We start from the raw sequence: 17,718 nt of genomic DNA on the forward strand, positions 1-17,718 counted from the left end.
GAGGCTAGCCCGCGTGTTTCCCTCGGAAATCGTACGAAGGGACCCCGGGAAAGTCCTGAGGCGCCCACTCCAGCCGGCCCCCCCGCCCCGCCTCGGCGCGGCCCCCGCCGGCTCCCGTAGCCTCAGGCAAACCGCACCCCTCCCTCCCCACGCCCGCGACCGGCACCAAGCTACCACGCCTGCGCACGGGAAAGTGGCCCAAGGCGCGTGCGCGCAGTGCGAGGGGGCCCGCGTTTCGACGGCTGGCGGGCGGTGGGCGGGGCAGCGGCGGTGGGGCAGGACCGGGCCCGCCCCCTCGGGCCGCGGGGCGGGGCGCCGCAGTCTGTGTGGCGGAGGGCGGGGCGGGGCGGTGCCGCGGCCGGGCAGGGGCAGGGGCAGGAGCCACAGCCACAGCCAGAGCCGGAGCGGCGGGGCTGCTGCCGCCGCCGCCGCTGGGGCAGGATGGTGTTTGAGTCGCTGGTCGTGGACGTCCTGAACCGTTTCCTCGGCGACTACGTGGTGAACCTGGACAGCTCCCAGCTGAAGCTGGGCATCTGGGGAGGTACGGGGCTGCCGCGCCGCGGGGGGACGCGCCGCCCGGCCCGGCCGCGCTGGTGGGCCGCCTGCCTGCCCGCCCGCCCGCCTGCCCGCCCGCCGGCCGCAGCCCTCGGCACCCCCGCAGCGATTCCCGCCCGTCCGCCCCGGCTCGGGGCCGCCCTGCCGCCCGCGCAAGGGAGGAGGCCGGGGCGGTGTCCCCCGGGCGTCGGGCCGGGCCGGGCCGAGCCGGGCGGTGCCGCGCCCGCCGCCGCGCTGGGCTCCCTGCCCGGCAGCTCTGCCGCCGCTCCACCTGCCTGGCAGGCCGGCAGCTTAAAATAGTCATGGGGGCGGGCGGGCTGGGGAGGAGGTGTCCGCGGGGGGCGTGGAGCAGCCGGTTGCGGCGGTGGGGCCAGGAGGAGCTGCAAAACAAGGGAGAGAGAAACGTGGCCCAAGTGCTTGAGGTGTATGAATGTCCGCTTGGGTTCTGCGTTTACGTATGGAGCTGCCCTTGCTGTCTTCTGGCCGGAGACGTACCTGGGCTGGGGAGCTTGCGGGTGTCGGGGTCCGCACGGTGTGGATGGCATTCGCGGGAAGTTTGGGGGGGGGAGGGCCGGGCGGGTAGCCGGAGCCGCCGCCGGCTTCGAGCCGGGAGCCTGACCCGGCTCTGAGTGAATGCGAAACTGAACTGACTGACTTTTTCCCTGCCCGGAAATAAGAAACTGAAAATAAACGCCTGGGGTTTTGATAGCGTTTTAGTGTGCTGGTGGTGTGCTGGTGGAGGTGAGTAGCTTCTCTGCAAACAGCGGTGACATGCCATTTCTTTTTGGTGCTGTCATCTGTAGGTCTAGAACATTTGTCATTTTTAGCGTTAAAGAACCAGGAATAGGAATCGGGACTGTCCTAGGTGTTTGCAGAGGCTGTGACCAACTGTGCTAGGCAAGGTAAGCAGTGGTCTGTAGAAACAAATTAGCATGCCAGTTCTGAAGGGTGGGAAGTTTGAATTTGCTCTGTTGAGGACCCTTTAGTAACGTACATACAAGAAAACAGCAACAAAGGTCTCTCTTTCCAGTATGTCTGGGCAAAGTAAGGTAGTGTAAGAAGAGTAAGACACATACAATTAACGGATGCGTATGCAGTGACCAGTCCTGGCTCGGTTTTGAATGTGCATTCCAGGTGTCTGCAGCATCAGCAAAAACAAACACAGAGGTGCAGGTTTTTGTTACGTGTGTGTTCATACGTCTGCAGGTGTGAAGCATCCTCGAGGTATTCCCTGCCTACAATTCCATTCACAGGTACTCATATATATGAATCAGATTTTGGAAGCTTCTCCTGGAGTTTTTTGCATCTCGGATGTTTTTGTGTCATGCTTCTGTTTTCTGAAATGGCGTCCTTACTTGGTTTCATCTCTGCAGTAATTTTCCTTCAGTTAGTCAAGGCATTTGTAGGATCTTTGCAAAGTTCAGTCTCTATATGGAGTCTTAACACTGCAACAGCACATGTAACTGCTGGAGAGAAAGCAGTGGTCCTTGATCCGTAGCAGTAAGGCCCAATATAGCATATTTATTACAGATTATGTGCGTCTTACTTGGAAGGATTGAGTTATTGCATCTTTGAGCAAAAGTGTGTCAAACTAATTGTTTGATTTGTGTACTTAACAAGTTCTTCATTTATCTTAGTTTCTTCTTTCTATTCAGGGAAGGCAAGCAAAATATTTAATGTAAAGCATGGAACATCCTGTAAGTGTTTTGGGCAATGTTTATACATTACAAAAAGGTAAAAGCTTATTTTTCCAGCTCTGTGGATTGCTGGTGGTTACTCTTGGCAGCTGATGCTTCTACGAGGCAACTCTTACCAGATTAGATGCACATTAGCTCTCTCACTTTTTAAAAAAACTAAATAGATCTCACTAATTTTTACTTTGGAGTTTTGATATTCAGCTGTTATATTTTTTTATGTATGTGGAACTTGATTTCAGGATTTTTCTATTATTTCCTCTTCAAGTAGTTTTAATATTTTAGAGGCTTTAGTATATTTTTTTTCTTTAAATTAAATTCCTTTGTACTAGAATAAAGTTAGTTTTTCTCTACATAGTCTGTTTACTTGCTTAGCATGCAGATTGATATATGAAGCTACGTCTTGGTCTGTCGTGCCCAGAACTACTGTGTAGTGTTGTTGAAGCATCACCTGTAGAGGTTTATTTTTTCCTGGTCTACTGCATGATGCTTTCACTTGTATTTGCAACTTAAATTATCTTTAATGGTGTATGCATCTGCAATATTTCTTTCATTCCAAAGATCTTGGAGGACTTAGAAATTGCATTCCTCTATCTAAAAGGTAATAACTATTAGTAGTAATAGCAGTAGACTACTGTCTTTATATGGACACCATCATTGATTATTAGATCCCTACACTCACAGTATATCTAAAGTCTATTGATAAGTTTAGTGGCTTCCTAATTACTGAAACTGTTTAACTAATTTATTTTTTTAGAAAAATAGTACTATTTTTTTGTCTTCATATTCTGTGTAAACTTAATACTTTTTCATGCTTGTCTGGCATGCTCTGAAAATGTTTCCATTACAGATGTGTGTTTTCATACAGGGTTTGTCTTTGTGTCAGGATAAACTTGCTAAATTTTACGTAAATCATGTAAAATTAAAATGTCCTAAATTTAGGATATTTAAATCATTACATAAATAATGCAAAATTAAATTGTTCTAAATCCATCCAATATTTTAATAGTGATTGAAAGGAAAGTTTTTCTCCCTGTAACAAATGGCCAGTGCTTTTTGGATGCTATGGCACTGCACAGGTGCTGTATATCTGTATCTTACACTTTAAAAGGCATATTTTTTTTGCCTCTGAATGATTAAATACCCAAGGGAGTTTTTTAGATGCTGTAGGGAACAAGTTATGTCCTTGTGATATTTTATAGCTAGCCTGTTTAGATTAAGACTGGTAACCTGTTGGTAGACTCTGGATATATGTATAAAAACTAACTTTATGTAGTTTCAACTTCTGTAAATTTGGGAGCTTTACTAATGACTTTTTAATGAACATGCTTACCATTCATTTCAGTTTTGCATGAGAGAATTCGGCATGCTATGTTAAAGCTATCCACGTTTACTGTGCAGTAAAGTTGTGCGATGACTCTGCTCCAAACAATGTACATGAACACACTAATAACTACAGAAATGTTTTAAAATGTTCTTTTTTCCTCGTTAAAAAAATTGCTCAGATTGAAGGGTAAAAATGCAGATTGTCTCAACACTAAAGAAAGATGTGATGTCTGGAAACAGACTCATGGCTGAGAGAGTTGCAAGAACTGAATGACCTGAAATATAAAAGGCAATGCAGAAAGGAGAATGTAGGACAACTTACACAAGTAAAAAAGATAATTTGAACACGTAAGGCCAATATTGGAAAGGCCAAGGCTCAGAAAAGAATGTAACAGGGAAGGAAATTATATTCCTTAAGAACTCCATTAGTATGAAGCAGAATAAAAAGCTACTGTGTTAGGCAGCCATCAAGGAAAGCTATTGGATGGCTGATTCACCAGTTGTTTCACCAAAGTCCATGTTGCCACTGATTTCTTTTGACTGAGTCTAAATAACTTTTCAGTGACTTGGTCAGATCCTCTGTACTGCCCTTTAAAATACTTAATTCTGTGTTGACTTGGCACACCTACTTATTAGGTAATGTCTGAGCATATCTTTCTTACAGCAGCTATTCAAATAACAAGTTGTGTTATCTTTTTGGGGCAGCTATGTTAGTAGGATGATACAGGGAGATAATTGACACAAGTTTGTGAGCACACAAGCACTTTTTACTTTTTTTCTGGCTACACCTGTTGTTATAGCAAAAGATGACTACTTTTGCATGCCTTGCCTTGCCTCGGTATAGGAGGTGCAAGGGTATAGCAGGTGCAATCCCCCCCTTACATATTAGTAATTTGAATTGACTGAGGGATGAAGAATATCTAGTAGTTTCTGCTGCCTTTCATGACCTATTTTACAAGAGATGTCAATAGAGGAGATATTTGGCAGGCACTCTGATCCTCAAAGACTTACAGCTTGTCTCCAGAAGGTATACTTAAGCAGGAATAATTAACAGCACAAACACGAGTGGGAAATGACTGGCAAAGGCAGCAGTTTGTATAAAGTGATCAAAGGATTCACAAGCTGACAAGCTGTTGCTAAAAAGCAGAAATTCTGTTAAAATATGTGAGCAGGAGTGTTGGGTCCTGGTCAGATACCAGCTGAGGTATTTTCAGTTTCTGATACCTATCATCTTTCATCTCTCTTTGTCATCTGCTTTCCCTACCCCCCTCCCTTCCCCCCTGTTCTTATTTACAAGACAGCAGAGGTCTGATTAATGCCTAGGTTAAATCTGCAGGATTTTTATGTGGATTAATTTTCTTCCTGCTTTTTAACTTCAGTTGACATCCGTAACAAAATTTCAGTTAGGCCTCCTTGGTGAAATGGTTTACTGAGTGTTATCTTCTTTTCTAGATCTCTTTTTGCAAGCTAAGTCCTTGGTAGCAGATGTTGTCTCATGTACTCAAACTCATGAAGATATTTTGAATATCTAAAATAAAAACTATAAACCTATTTATTCCAGAATTTTGACAATTGTTTGATTTTGTGGAATTATTTACAATGTCCAGAGATCAGTAACGCTAAGAATTTGCTTTATAATATAGCCTAAATAAATTCTAGACTGTGCTATAGGTATTTATAACTGTTCTGGCTTTAATTATTGTTTTGTCTGTTAGCCTGAATGTTTAACACTAGATATTTATACAACTTCAACTACTTGTATATACAGTTTTCAAGGTTGCTTAGTTGAGCAATTTTTAACCCATCAAATGGGGTTTTATCTGGATGCATTTCTGTGGTTGAAACAAAGAAACATCCAATTGCCCCCAACAGGGGAAAAAACCCACCAAAACCAAACAACCAAATCTTGATGTATTCTGAAATTCTTGCAATTAAAATCCATTGGCAGTGCTCCAAGACACAGAAATTCAGTAGCTGTGTTATGTCCTGTAACAGGCCTTTGTTCCCTGATTTTCCTAGTTCTGTTTGTGAGGGCTTTTTTTTTTTTTCTTTTTCGACCACACCCCGTGCCCAGCAGAACATCCAGGATTTGATGCAATTGCACTTGGAGCTGCATTTCATTGCAAGTGAAACAGCTGAGTGTGATAGAGACTAAATTTTGACAATGAAAGAGAATACTTACATGGTCATTTGTTGAATTTTGAATTGTGAATGTTGGAATTGGTTGCCAGCTGAGGTGTGGTAACTTTGGAAATAATTCATGTTTACTTGCAGGACTGCTTAGTCAATCTCTTTCTTGCACTCTCTCTCAAGTGTAGGCAAAAGAAAGGTTGCATAAATATACAAAACATAGTGCTTCAGTAGTAGGCTTTTGTGTGCGTTGATAGTCCATTCACTGTGGTCAGACCCTCAGTCAAGGTTTTTGCAAGTAAACTGATATTTTAGTGAATGTGTTTCAGTAATTTTATACTAAGATTGAGAAGATTGGAAGTTTTACTAATTTCTGTCTCTTCTAATGATTTTAACTAAAACCTTTAAACTTATTAATTGTAAAATCATAAGTGTAGGAAAAATGGTAAAGAATTATTTACGCCACTTCCCAATCCCAACATTTCGTGTAGAATAGTCAAAGCCTTCTTGTTTGAAACAGTATCGATACCATGTTTATTCTCTGCCATTACAATGTGCTCAGGTAAAATGAGCTATAGTTCTCCATCACAAAAGATTGTTTGTAAGTGCTTGAGATAATAATCCTTGCTCACTTTGCAGCACCTTGTTTCTAGAAGCATTAGGGCTGCCAAATTATTGCAGCTTAAGTTACTGTGTCTCAGATGAAATGTGGCATGTGCCAAACTCTTGATAAATGAGAGGTAATGCTGACTTAGCCGACAGTGAAAGTGAAGAAACTAAACCCCGTTAAACTGCTTGATGTGTCATGTAGTCTCAGAGTTTGCCTGTGAATGGTTTGACCATGGCTCAACTGACATGCAAAAGTTGCATGTCGTGCATGGTAACTTGGTTACAAACCTGATCCTTTGCTCTGGATACCATTAGAATTACTTGCCATGAATACAATTACAATTAGTGGTGTCATCTTGGAGAAGCAAATGCCTTTTTTTTTTTTTTTTTTTGGTGTGTGTCTTGTATAATGAAACTTTCTCTAATGAGTGTTTAAAATGGTCTGTGCAGGGTCAGCTTTATTGGGGAATAAATTTAGTGTAGAATTGAACCCAATGGTGTGTAAAAACTGTCACCTTGTTACTACCTACAAAGACTATGTAGACTAGTTATAGTTACTAAAGTAGTTATAGACTGCTGCTGGGAATGCTTTCTTTGATTCTCCTCCCCCCCCCTTTTCTAATGATCCTGTCAGTATGTGTGTATTGTAAGACTTAAAAGCAGAACCACCAGCTCTCAAAAACCATCCTTCTTTATGTGGTATCTTCTGTATGTGGTATTTCTCTGGAGAGGCTGATGGTGGCACATGCCAGATGTATACAATTCTACTGGAAAGTGATAATAGATTGTTGCAATGTATAAATTAAATCACTGAAAACTTTATAGTATTTTGCGAGTACTACAAGATGGATGGATTAGTTTACCTGATTGGCTCTTCCATAGTAGTTCAACAACTTAAGCCAACTGTTCTAATGAATGCATTTTTGAGATTAGGGTCCAAAATTGGTGGTACTTGGAGCAGTAGTCTAATGCAATCAGCAGTATATAATGTCAAGAATATTTCTTGCAGTTGGAGCTCCTGTCTCCCCATATGGTTGGCCATTTCTAACTTGCATCCCCAAAAGGAAAGCATTATTGGGTCAATCAAATCTTTGCTTGCAATCTCAAGTTGTATTCCTTTGCAGGCCTGTAATCTGCTTCTGCTTTGCTGAATCTCATTTATGCCTCTGCTCAGCTGTAGCGGATGTCTTTTCCATGTGCATTTATTAACACTATACAACTAATTTGAAGGTAACCATCGCAGGTGTTCCATCTTTCTTGTAGAATTTGCAAAAGACATTGCTTCAGACTATGTGCATGTTTTTAAGTTATGAATTTCCTGGTCCCTTTCAATGTTCCTTTCTTATGGCAAGTGTCTGATGTCAAGTATGTTGTAAAAACAGGTCTTGCAATTCAAATTTTCTGTGTTTACAGGGTACTGAATTTATTGTTGTCTTAAGACATTTAAAAATTAGATTTACTGAAATGCTTCCTGTGAACTTTTATAAGCCTATAAATATAACTTGCAAATGTAAGATCTTTTGGGAGCTAAAAATTCACTCTAAATTTAATGTTGCTAGATTTCCACAAGCATAGGAAACAGATGGTCGAGGAAAAAGAAGCAAACTTTTACTTTCAAAACGGGTCTTTACAAAATGTGACAGTAATTTCCAACATTTTTACTTTGAGGAATCTTAGGTTCTTTTCCATGGACATGCAAGCTCCATGAGAAAATCTCAGATATTATTTTGTAATATGAATGAACAGTGTGTTCTTAATTGTCTTTCATGGATATTTGAGATGTAGGTGGATATTTTCCACAGCAAAGAGTTGGAGAACCACAGGTCAGGGACCACTGACTCAGACTTTGGGGTGTTTATCAGGCACCACTACTACTTTGCTTATTGTAGTTTTACTTAATGGCGTCTTTGCTTTTAGGAGCCGTAGCACTGAAGAATCTTGAAATAAAAGAAAATGCACTGGTAAGTTAGTGAAAATAGAAGTAAAACTGTTGCAAAAACAATTCTTGAACAATGTCTACGTGCTTTTTTCGGTTCTTATTTTAGGATACACTATATTTTAAGTCAAAACTTATTGTTTTGTTTTCTCTGCACTTGTGTGGATTGTCTAATTAATTTGAGATTCATTTTAAAGGTGAAGGTGTATGCTGGCTTCATTTAGCTTTTTTTTTTTTTTCTTTTTTTTTCCCCAAAAACAAAACTTTCAGCAATTGCTAAAAGAATGTGTTTAGGTCAAAAGCAATCCTGAAAGACCTGTTTTTTCTATAGCTCATGAAACTAGAAACTTGCTCTTGGAATGTATTTAGCCTAGCGTGGCTTAACAGTCTAAATCAGTAACTAAACACTTGCTTGTTCCGTTATATTGAATGGGTTTTTTTGAATGGTTGAAAGTTAAATTTGTTGTTAAGGTTATGATAATGTTTCTTTCCTATATGGGAACATTTCACAAGTTGCTGAAATAAGCTTAAATGTTCTAAAACACTTTATTTCAGAGTCAGCTGGATGTGCCATTTAAAGTTAAAGCAGGACATATTGGTAAGTTACATTTTATTATACACCCATGCAGGAGTTACTAAACATACTGCTTTTCCTTGCAAGTGGCTCTAGGCATCCTAAGCAAGTAATTTTCCTAGTTTCCTTGATTTGCATGCTTTGTACACTCTGAATTTTGTCTCTTCTGAAAAAAACTGTTTGAAGAAGCTCCTGTTCTTGAGCTGAGATGGTAAAGTTAAATTATCCTGGAGTCTTGTCTAATCACCTCAATATTAATGAGAAAGGAACTCAACGCAGCAAAGCTGAGCAACTGAGCAGGACTGGATCTCATCCCTTGTCTTAGCAAGACTCCACAACTGATTTTGCCTTCCATTTCCCTTTCTATCCTCCTCCCCTGTTTTTGCTAATATGAAAAGTTTTCTCATTGCATGTTGATTGTCTTGTAAAAATTAGTGGTTTCTTAAAGCAAACTAAGTCTAAAGCCATTATGTTTCCCTTAAATTTGTCCTGGAAGTATATATTTTCCTCTGACTGATTTAATAATTTATTAAAATTGGCACTTGTGTGAAGAATGAAAGACACTGTAACCTCAGAGTCCCCATGTTCACAAAATATACACATTACTTTAAGACTCTCTTCCACAGAAAAAAAAAAGAAAAATCTGTATTTTAAAAATTCTGGTTTTGGGAGTATTTAGCTGACTGATCATGTATGAGTTGCCCATGCTTTTCTTGTTTATGAGGGTGCTGCAGTGTATTTGCAGGGAGGGAGAAGTTGCTATTGGGAAGAAGGAATATAATGCAAGGGAGTAAGGAGAGGACCTGTAGACTTAATAGTTCTGGTCATGGCAAAACTTGCCTTATGTTCATTTGTGTGCTGTGTAAAACAAACAACCCGAAGGCCACGTGTCTCAGATGCGCTGTTTTTTCTGTCCAATATAATAATTGTTCAGAGATTTTGTGGTTAATGTCGATTATCTTCCTAATATTTTTTTTTCCAGTCAACTATTTAACTGTATACCTCAACATTTTTCTTTTGTGTTTGTAGGTCAACTTAACCTACAGATTCCATGGCAAAACCTTTATACTCAACCTGTTGAGGCAGTTCTTGATGGAGTTTATTTGCTTATTGTGCCCACAGCCAGTAAGTTAATGTAGAGAAAAAAGTGAATATAGATTGGTGTGATTTCAGAAGTATATGGAATGAGTTGATATTGTTTTCATGAGCTTTATTCCTAGTAGATACTCCTAGCAAATACAATTAGATAATAGGAATGGGGTGTCTTTCAGTAGTTTACATTTAGTCACCTAATTTTTTGCTGTTATGTAATTATTAGCAAAGTGTGAAAAGTATTGCTTTTGAAACAGCATCTTCCAGAAATGTGTAAGTTTTTTTTTGTATCATACGTTTTTACATTCTGTATTTAGGCATAAAATATGATGCTGAAAAAGAAGCCAGGCAGCTCTTGGAAGCAAGACAAAGGGAATTGCAAAGGATAGAGGAAGCAAAGCAGAAAATAGCTGACCAAGGTAAGAGTGGGAAAAGCTAATGAAAGTGATGGTATTTCTTTCTTTACTTTAATCCAGAAAGATGCTGGGTTTGTCACTTAGTGTTTTAGGTTCCTGTTTTCCTCTTGATAGTTAAAAAGCTATTAGTTACAGATTTTTAGGTGTAGCTGCCATCAATATTGCAGAACAGGCATCCTGAAAATAAAAAGGTTCAAGCATTGACATGATCTGATATAAATAAGGCTTTTGAAATATTGCTTGCTTGTGTCATATGTTGCCTGACATTTTCTTTCCTCTTCTTTCATAAGAAACAATTTAAGTTTGTTTCCAGTAGCAAAGAATTTTTATGGTTACACCTTTTTAAAGATTCTGTTTAATTTGTTCTTTGATACATGTTAAGTCTTACCATGTTAAATTCAACTTTTGGTACTTTCAAGAAATATGTATTGGCCACCTTGAGTATCAGCAGGTACAAGTCATACTTTTGAACAACCTGATTCTTCATGGAGCAGGTAATAAAGCTGAAACGGTCTAGTCGGAGGATATACATGTTATAGTTTATACTGAAAGGACATGGTTTTATACAACTGGAGTACAATGTAATAGAAAATTTAAATATCTATCATACAAACTTTACTAAGTTATTGTTTTCTCTAGTGTAGTTTTAAAAATACTTTAATGCAAACAAAATATTAAATTCTTTTCCTTTAACTTAGATAAAGTAAAAGAAGAGAAACAAGACACTTTTGTAGAAAAACTAGTCACTCAGGTCATCAAAAATCTTCAGGTGAAAATTTCCAACATCCATATTCGCTATGAAGATGATGTAAGTACTTTTGTATATCTCAGTATAAGGGCTTGTGCACTGTAACATGAAATTAGGAACCTGTCTGACTTCTTTACTCCTAATTGCTTTCCATGTTGAGAAATCCTAGTAAAGTTTTGGAAATTTCATGGTCTTAAAAAACAAACAAACAAAATACAACCCAAAAAACCCCTGATAAAAAGCTTGTACCAAAGCATAAAAATATTTATAAGCATATGGTTGGGTACAAAGAAGATATAGTTGTCAGATCTTTGCTATATATGTTTTTTTTTAATTGTTGGCTGTTTACTTCCAAATCTAAATGGAGAGCATAAGATAATCCTTTTCTGGTATTTTCCCCCTGCTCTATTAGATCACAAATCGGAATAACCCCTTGTCATTTGGGATTTCACTTCAGAATCTAAGTTTGCAGGTAATTTTATTTTTCATCTAAAAAGCATGTTGATGTATACAGATAGGTTAAGTTACTTTTTTGTGTATTATTGTGCTGTCTGGGAGCATATTGTCTAAGGAAAGTATACCTATAATAATGAGCAATGCACAATGGTAACTACTTGGTTTATCAAATCCAGCATAAATATTGTGGCAGGGGTGCCATGAAAGATAAAGTGCTAGCATTAAAACAGACCTTTGGGAGGAAATTCTTATTCTTCTGCCTCCTGTACTTTGTGGTTGCCAAGTACCAGACTTTGTTGGATTTGGGCTGTTCAGAATCTATTAATATTTTACTGAAACTGCCATGAGCCCCAAGAAAGGAAGTTACTACTTGATATTGGGGAAGGGAAAAAAAGGAAAAAAAAAAAGAGGGTGGCATCTTGTTTCAAGCTAGAGCTCAGTTCTTTGAAGCTCCACTTTAAAGTGCTAATAGTAGTCATCATAGACTGTATACGTTTTTTTTTCTGGAAGACTACCTAGTAGCAGCAATATGCTGATTCTGCTGAGTTGCTCTGATTCAGTAGCTTTTGCTGTGTAACTGATAATCTTAAAGAAAATATGTCTAAGTAAATGTTACTTTCTTGAACGAAGTAGTTTCTTATGAATCGTTGTTCCTAGGTTTTTGCCAGCCCCTTCCCCTAAGCAGTTTTGCATAGTGAACAAAAGCTTTGGTATTCTTACTACTTCACTCTTGAAATGCATATTAGCTTGAAAAAGTATAATAGCATATAGTGTTTCTGTTGGGCTTGAACTAAAATGCTACTTCCAGAATTAGAAAATAATTCTAGTCCCTTGTTTATCTCTTTCCAAAGAGCCTGCCTAAAAATAATACTGGTGTAAAGGAAAACAGTTTGCAATACTGAAAACAGAATTGTAAAGAATCTTGGTTCTTGTGTGCAGCCTGCCAGTCACTGCACGTACACGTGTGTATTTTTGGGGGAGAAGTAGCCTTATCAAGTTTCCACTTAAAATAATGGCTTAATCATCTTAAATCAGAAGATGGTGTCCCATTATTTTCAGTAGGGTTTAATTACGATGATGTTCCTCTTTTTTTTCCTGGTTTGTTTCAGTGATGATGAAATGTTGGTATATTATAGATATTGGAATAACTTTATTTAATTCTCATTTCAGACCTCAGATAAGAATTGGAATCCATGTTTACATGATGAAACTGCCAAGTTGTTCTACAAGGTACAGTATAAACTGTATGCTAAAGAAAGAATTGTTTATAAAACAAGCTGAATTAGAGTTCCTTCCACAGAAAGCAAGACAAAGAAAACATGTAACTGTATAGGCTCTAAAATAAACGGCTATGTAGTCTGCAAGGACATTCTGAATATCTTCATTCACCCAGACTTTGTGAAATCCAAATTACTAATCTAAAATTTGTAGGTATTAATACATACTTTCTGTTGTATTTTCAGCTTGTACGACTGGATAACCTTTTTGCTTACTGGAATGTGAAATCGGAGATGTTCTACCATGGTGGTTGTGACGAATCGTTGGTAAGTAAAGCATGAGATAATGTATCTAGTATTCTAGTTCATACTGTGAAGCATAGAGCATGCTTCACATTTAGTTCTGCTTCCATTTATGTCAATGTCCTGGAGAACTGTCTTGTTACTTAATTTTTTTTTTTTTTTAGGAAAAATAGTAAATGTTAGGGTTTTTATGTGATGAAAGTACAACACCCATCTGAGGAAGTTAAAAAAAAAAGTCCTTTGTCGGTTAAGAAATTACACACAGTATATGGTCATCTTACTGTTTGGTGATTTTATTAGCTAAAAATAGAAGTCTTATTCTGTTTAAAACACAGATGAATATTTTGAATTGTACTGTGTACCAGAGGGATTATCTGAAACCTGTATTAAAATGCTAACATTTTGTATGTTAAAACTTTATCATGAATTAAAAAGGCAACTTACTTTTATCTCCATTGTGTATGTAGGTTAACTTAAAACAGGGAGTTGCTAGCCACAATGTGATTCCAGAAGGTTATGATTTTGGTAAGTGGTATTTTATTTGTATTTGTAATATGTGTGTATACTTTACTTCTAATTTTTAATGCCTCTCAGGGGTTGCTACTTTGGCTGTTACTGAACTCTTAGTAAGGAGTACAGTTTAGTTCTTTTGTAGGAATAACTGTCTCTGACAGTAAAGATTGTACCATATCTGTAGCCTTAAAAAGGCTTTGATTAAAATTTGAGTCTTGAGTCATGTGTCATTCTAATGGAATGTCATACATAAATCCTCACTGTTCACATCCCTTGATAATTCCTTATTTTAAGAAGCTTAGCAATAATATATTCGTCATGTAAGTTTGTGAATCAGATTGGTTTGAGTAATAGATTAATGTTTTTGAGGTCACCTGCCTTATGCGAAGCGCATCTTTTTTCATTAGAGGTGGAAACAGTAATCACACAACTCTGAAACATCAATGTATTTATTTTATTTTTTTAGTGGTGCCATATTGCAAGTTGTATTGCTTTGAGTGTTGCTTACTTTAGTCTGAAAGTCGCATTAGGTCCACTCAAACATGGTGATTGTTTACTTTTCATTATATAAACAACACATGGTTTTTAGTTCTCATGTGCACCTGTGTGATTGTTTAGTAACTGTTTACAAGGCAGAATGGCCTTGGAAGTGGCTTATTCTCTGTCAAGGAAGTCATCAGTTCACTATAGCCAGGGTTAAAAAGGGCACTGTTAGTTTTATGGGTTTTTCTGGCTGCCTTTGCCTGAAAGAGGAAGCCTTTTGTGTCTCTGTATTTGACTGCCAGAGATCTATTTAGTAATTTTTTCTGATTTCTTATCTATCTATTTCAGTTGCTAGCTTTTGACACTTTTTACAAGAAAATAAGTTTAAACATCCTCAGTTGTCTAAGTCTTTACATAGGACTTCAAATAGTTGTATGCAAAATTGCAGGATTCAGGTTTTACACTCTTAAAATTCAGCAGTGCCATCAGGGACGCAAATATTTAAAGAATTACATCATGCTGATATTTTGTGGTAAATGAAAATTCTGGCTCTTTTAGAGCAACTCTTTAGATTTAGACATTGATAGAAAGGTAGTAAGCACAAAGTCTGCTTCTGCCATTTGATCTAAATGCAAACATAATACGTACGCATAGGAAGGATGAAAAATGAAATTTAGGAAGCTAAATACAGGGAGAAAATTAACAGAAATGCTACCACATAAAATGTGGAGGTAAAAGTAAAATAAGCTTCTCAAGAAATACAGGGCTTAAAATGAAACAAAGGTAAATTGGTGTAAACATGGTTTCATCTTGCAAAAATGCCTGTTTCCACTTGTAAGAACCTTTGTTGTGGTTTAGCCCCAGTCGGCAATTAAGTACCACACAGCCACTCACTCCCCCCCACAGTGCAATGAGGGAGAGAATCGGAAGAGCAAAAGTAAGAAAAGTTGTGGGTTGAGATAAGAACAGTTTTGGAACTGTTGGAACAAAATTGGAACAAAAATTAATAATAATAAATTGTAATGAGAAGGAAAACAACAAGGGGGCGAGAGAGGAACAAAAACCTGGGCGGGGGGAGGGGGAACCAAACAGGGATACAACTGCTCACCACCCACCAGTCCCCGAGCAATGTTTGCTGCCCCCCGGCCAACTCCTCCCAGTTTCTATACTGAGCCTGACATCATATGGTATGGAATAGCCCTTTGGCCAGTTTGGATCAACTATCCTGGCTGTGCCCTCTCCCAGTTTCTTGTGCACTTGGCAGAGCATGGGAAGCTGAAAAGTCCTTGACCAGTGTAAACACCACTTAGCAACAACCACATCAGTGTGTTATCAACATTATTCTCATACTAAAATCCAAAACACAGCACTATACCAGCTACTAGGAAGAACATTAACTCTATCCAAGACGAAACCAGGACAACTTTTCAGTGAATTTAGAATATTTGGTATGTAGACGGTCTATCAGTATTTCTGTTGAAATCAAAGGAATTTTTTTTAATAAAAATATGATTTATACAAATTCAAGTAATAAACAAATTCATATTGTTGGATCAATTGCTGACACAGATGGAAAAATTGAACTAAACATGGCTTCTGAAGGCTATATCGTATGCCTGATATTGCCCAGTTGTGGAACAGATAAAACACTTCTGTTCTGAATATTTTTCATGCGATGTGCTTCGCTTTATGTAGGATCCGTATTGATTTTTTTTCCATGCTTACTTGGGCTTGGATTTGGAAATGTAGAATGTTTGGTTTTATTCATTGTTGTGAGTATAATTTATTAAACAGTGTAAAACATCATTAACATTAAAAAAAAACCCACCTCCTTATGGAATAAGAGTTATTACAGTGAAATAAGTGCTATGTATGAAGCTATCTTGTACTATAAATAGCTTATATCATAGCCAAAAAAACTAGATTTGTTGCAAATGTAAAGTATTAATTGAAACATCTGCCATGTAATACTGCATACAGAAAATGTTGTGAAAATGTTCCACAAATATTTGTTCCACAAATGTTGCCAGAATGAAACTGGAAATTGAGTATAGATTGTGTTATATTTTAAGCTGTGTTGATGAAGTCTTCATGTTCTGAAGTCTAGCATTTTTAAATGAATAATCTGGCATAACCTGAGCTGTTAAGTATTATGTATCATTTATGGCAGTCTTAAATAATTTAATTGCACTTTTTATATCAACTTCTGTTTTTTAGTATTCCGCCCAATTTCAGCTAGAGCCAAACTCCTTATGAATCCTCGATCTGATGTTGACTTTTCATCACCGAAAATGGATTTAGATGTAAATTTACAGGATATAACTGTTGAATTCAATAAGCCACAGGTATAAACTATTTTTCTGAGGTTATGTGTAATGTGGTAAAAAAGCCGGTTTGCAAGAATAATAAGAAAAGCAGTCTCAAATTTTATAATAAACATGAGGAATTGATTCTCTTCATCTTGTTTTTCTTTGTAAATTATTTTCTTTTTGAAGAGAGGCTTGATTCACGTTCTCAGAAAGACAATAGCACTGAGTTTGAATTTTTTTGTTTGTTTGGTTTTTTTAGTACTTCAGTGTTATGGAGCTTCTTGAGTCGATTGATATGATGACTCGAAACCTGCCATATAGGAAGTACAGACCTGATGTTCCATTGCACAACAATGCCAAGACATGGTAGGCCACCTCAGACTTTGAAAATAATTTGTTAATTATTCATTTGAAATAATTACCAAGGGATTGTTTCTTACTTATGGAGGTTAGAACTGATTTCCTTCTGAAAAAAAGTCTTTTCTTGGTTTTGTTTGTTTTTCTTAAGCTAGGAGTATTAAAAAATCATTGATTGAGGACCTCAAACCAAAAGTGAGGACACAATATTTGAAAGCCTGCATTTGCCACCTTAAAGACCATTATCAGAAACTTAAGTCTGATAGTATTTTAATATCCTAACTCTGTTTTAATAAAGGAGACCCCATTATATGTTAGGTACTATTACAAGAGCATAGCTATTATCTAAAAATAGGCAAACCTTTTCAACACAAATGGCAGAGATTTGATTTCTTTTCAGAAAATTCCTTACAAATATGTTTTGATTATTCACACACACACACATATAGACATTTGTGGTCACATTTTGTACCAGGCTACTTTTTAATTTTAGGAAATAGCAACCTGTCAACTTTGTGTGGAAAAAAAATAAAATCCTTAGGTTCCTCTACTGATCAGAAGTGTGATACTTGTCAAGGGATTTCACTCTTTCACAACTTGAAGTTGTATTTGGGAATCTGCATAGCTCTAGATGTCGCTTCAATATACCAAGAGAAATGTAAACTATACTCCATTTGTCTTTGCTTTTAGGTGGAAATATGTTATTTATGGCATCCTTGAAGTAAATGTTCAACCTAAGCTCCAAATGTGGTCATGGGAACATATTCGGCACCATAGGAAACAAGTGAAGAACTATAAAGAGATGTATAAAACAAAGATAACATCAAAAAAACCTAATGAAGACATCTTAAAATTGTTGGAGGTTAGCCATTTTCCATTAAAGGCTTAAATATTGTTCATCTTGATGTTTTCTTAAACTTAAATGCTTACATGTTCCTAAGTCAGTACTGAGTTAAAATAAAATTTTCAGTGGGCAGACTTGCATCTTCATCAGTAGCTT

At 37.9% G+C, this 17,718-nt stretch overlaps 1 protein-coding gene across 6 annotated transcripts in view; it reads left to right on the forward strand.

Annotated features, from left to right (window-relative positions):
* Positions 1 to 367: 367 nt before the first annotated feature.
* Positions 368 to 17,718, forward strand: part of VPS13A (vacuolar protein sorting 13 homolog A) — a 114,420-nt gene continuing 97,069 nt past the window's right edge. For all 6 annotated transcript variants that reach the window (XR_012042069.1, XR_012042070.1, XM_072859089.1 and 3 more), the window contains exons 1-13: positions 368 to 541; positions 8,232 to 8,275; positions 8,806 to 8,848; positions 9,854 to 9,949; positions 10,234 to 10,335; positions 11,031 to 11,140; positions 11,493 to 11,552; positions 12,707 to 12,766; positions 13,000 to 13,080; positions 13,524 to 13,581; positions 16,270 to 16,397; positions 16,621 to 16,727; positions 17,409 to 17,580. Coding sequence is in view for 4 of the 6 variants with exons in the window: in XM_072859089.1 (XP_072715190.1) it covers positions 442 to 541; positions 8,232 to 8,275; positions 8,806 to 8,848; positions 9,854 to 9,949; positions 10,234 to 10,335; positions 11,031 to 11,140; positions 11,493 to 11,552; positions 12,707 to 12,766; positions 13,000 to 13,080; positions 13,524 to 13,581; positions 16,270 to 16,397; positions 16,621 to 16,727; positions 17,409 to 17,580 (1,161 nt within the window). In the remaining 2 variants the exon portion in view is untranslated. The remainder of the gene's footprint in view (positions 542 to 8,231; positions 8,276 to 8,805; positions 8,849 to 9,853; positions 9,950 to 10,233; positions 10,336 to 11,030; positions 11,141 to 11,492; positions 11,553 to 12,706; positions 12,767 to 12,999; positions 13,081 to 13,523; positions 13,582 to 16,269; positions 16,398 to 16,620; positions 16,728 to 17,408; positions 17,581 to 17,718) is intronic.

This window comes from Ciconia boyciana, chromosome 4 (assembly GCF_034638445.1).
Source record: "Ciconia boyciana chromosome 4, ASM3463844v1, whole genome shotgun sequence".
NCBI classification, from domain to species: domain Eukaryota; kingdom Metazoa; phylum Chordata; class Aves; order Ciconiiformes; family Ciconiidae; genus Ciconia; species Ciconia boyciana.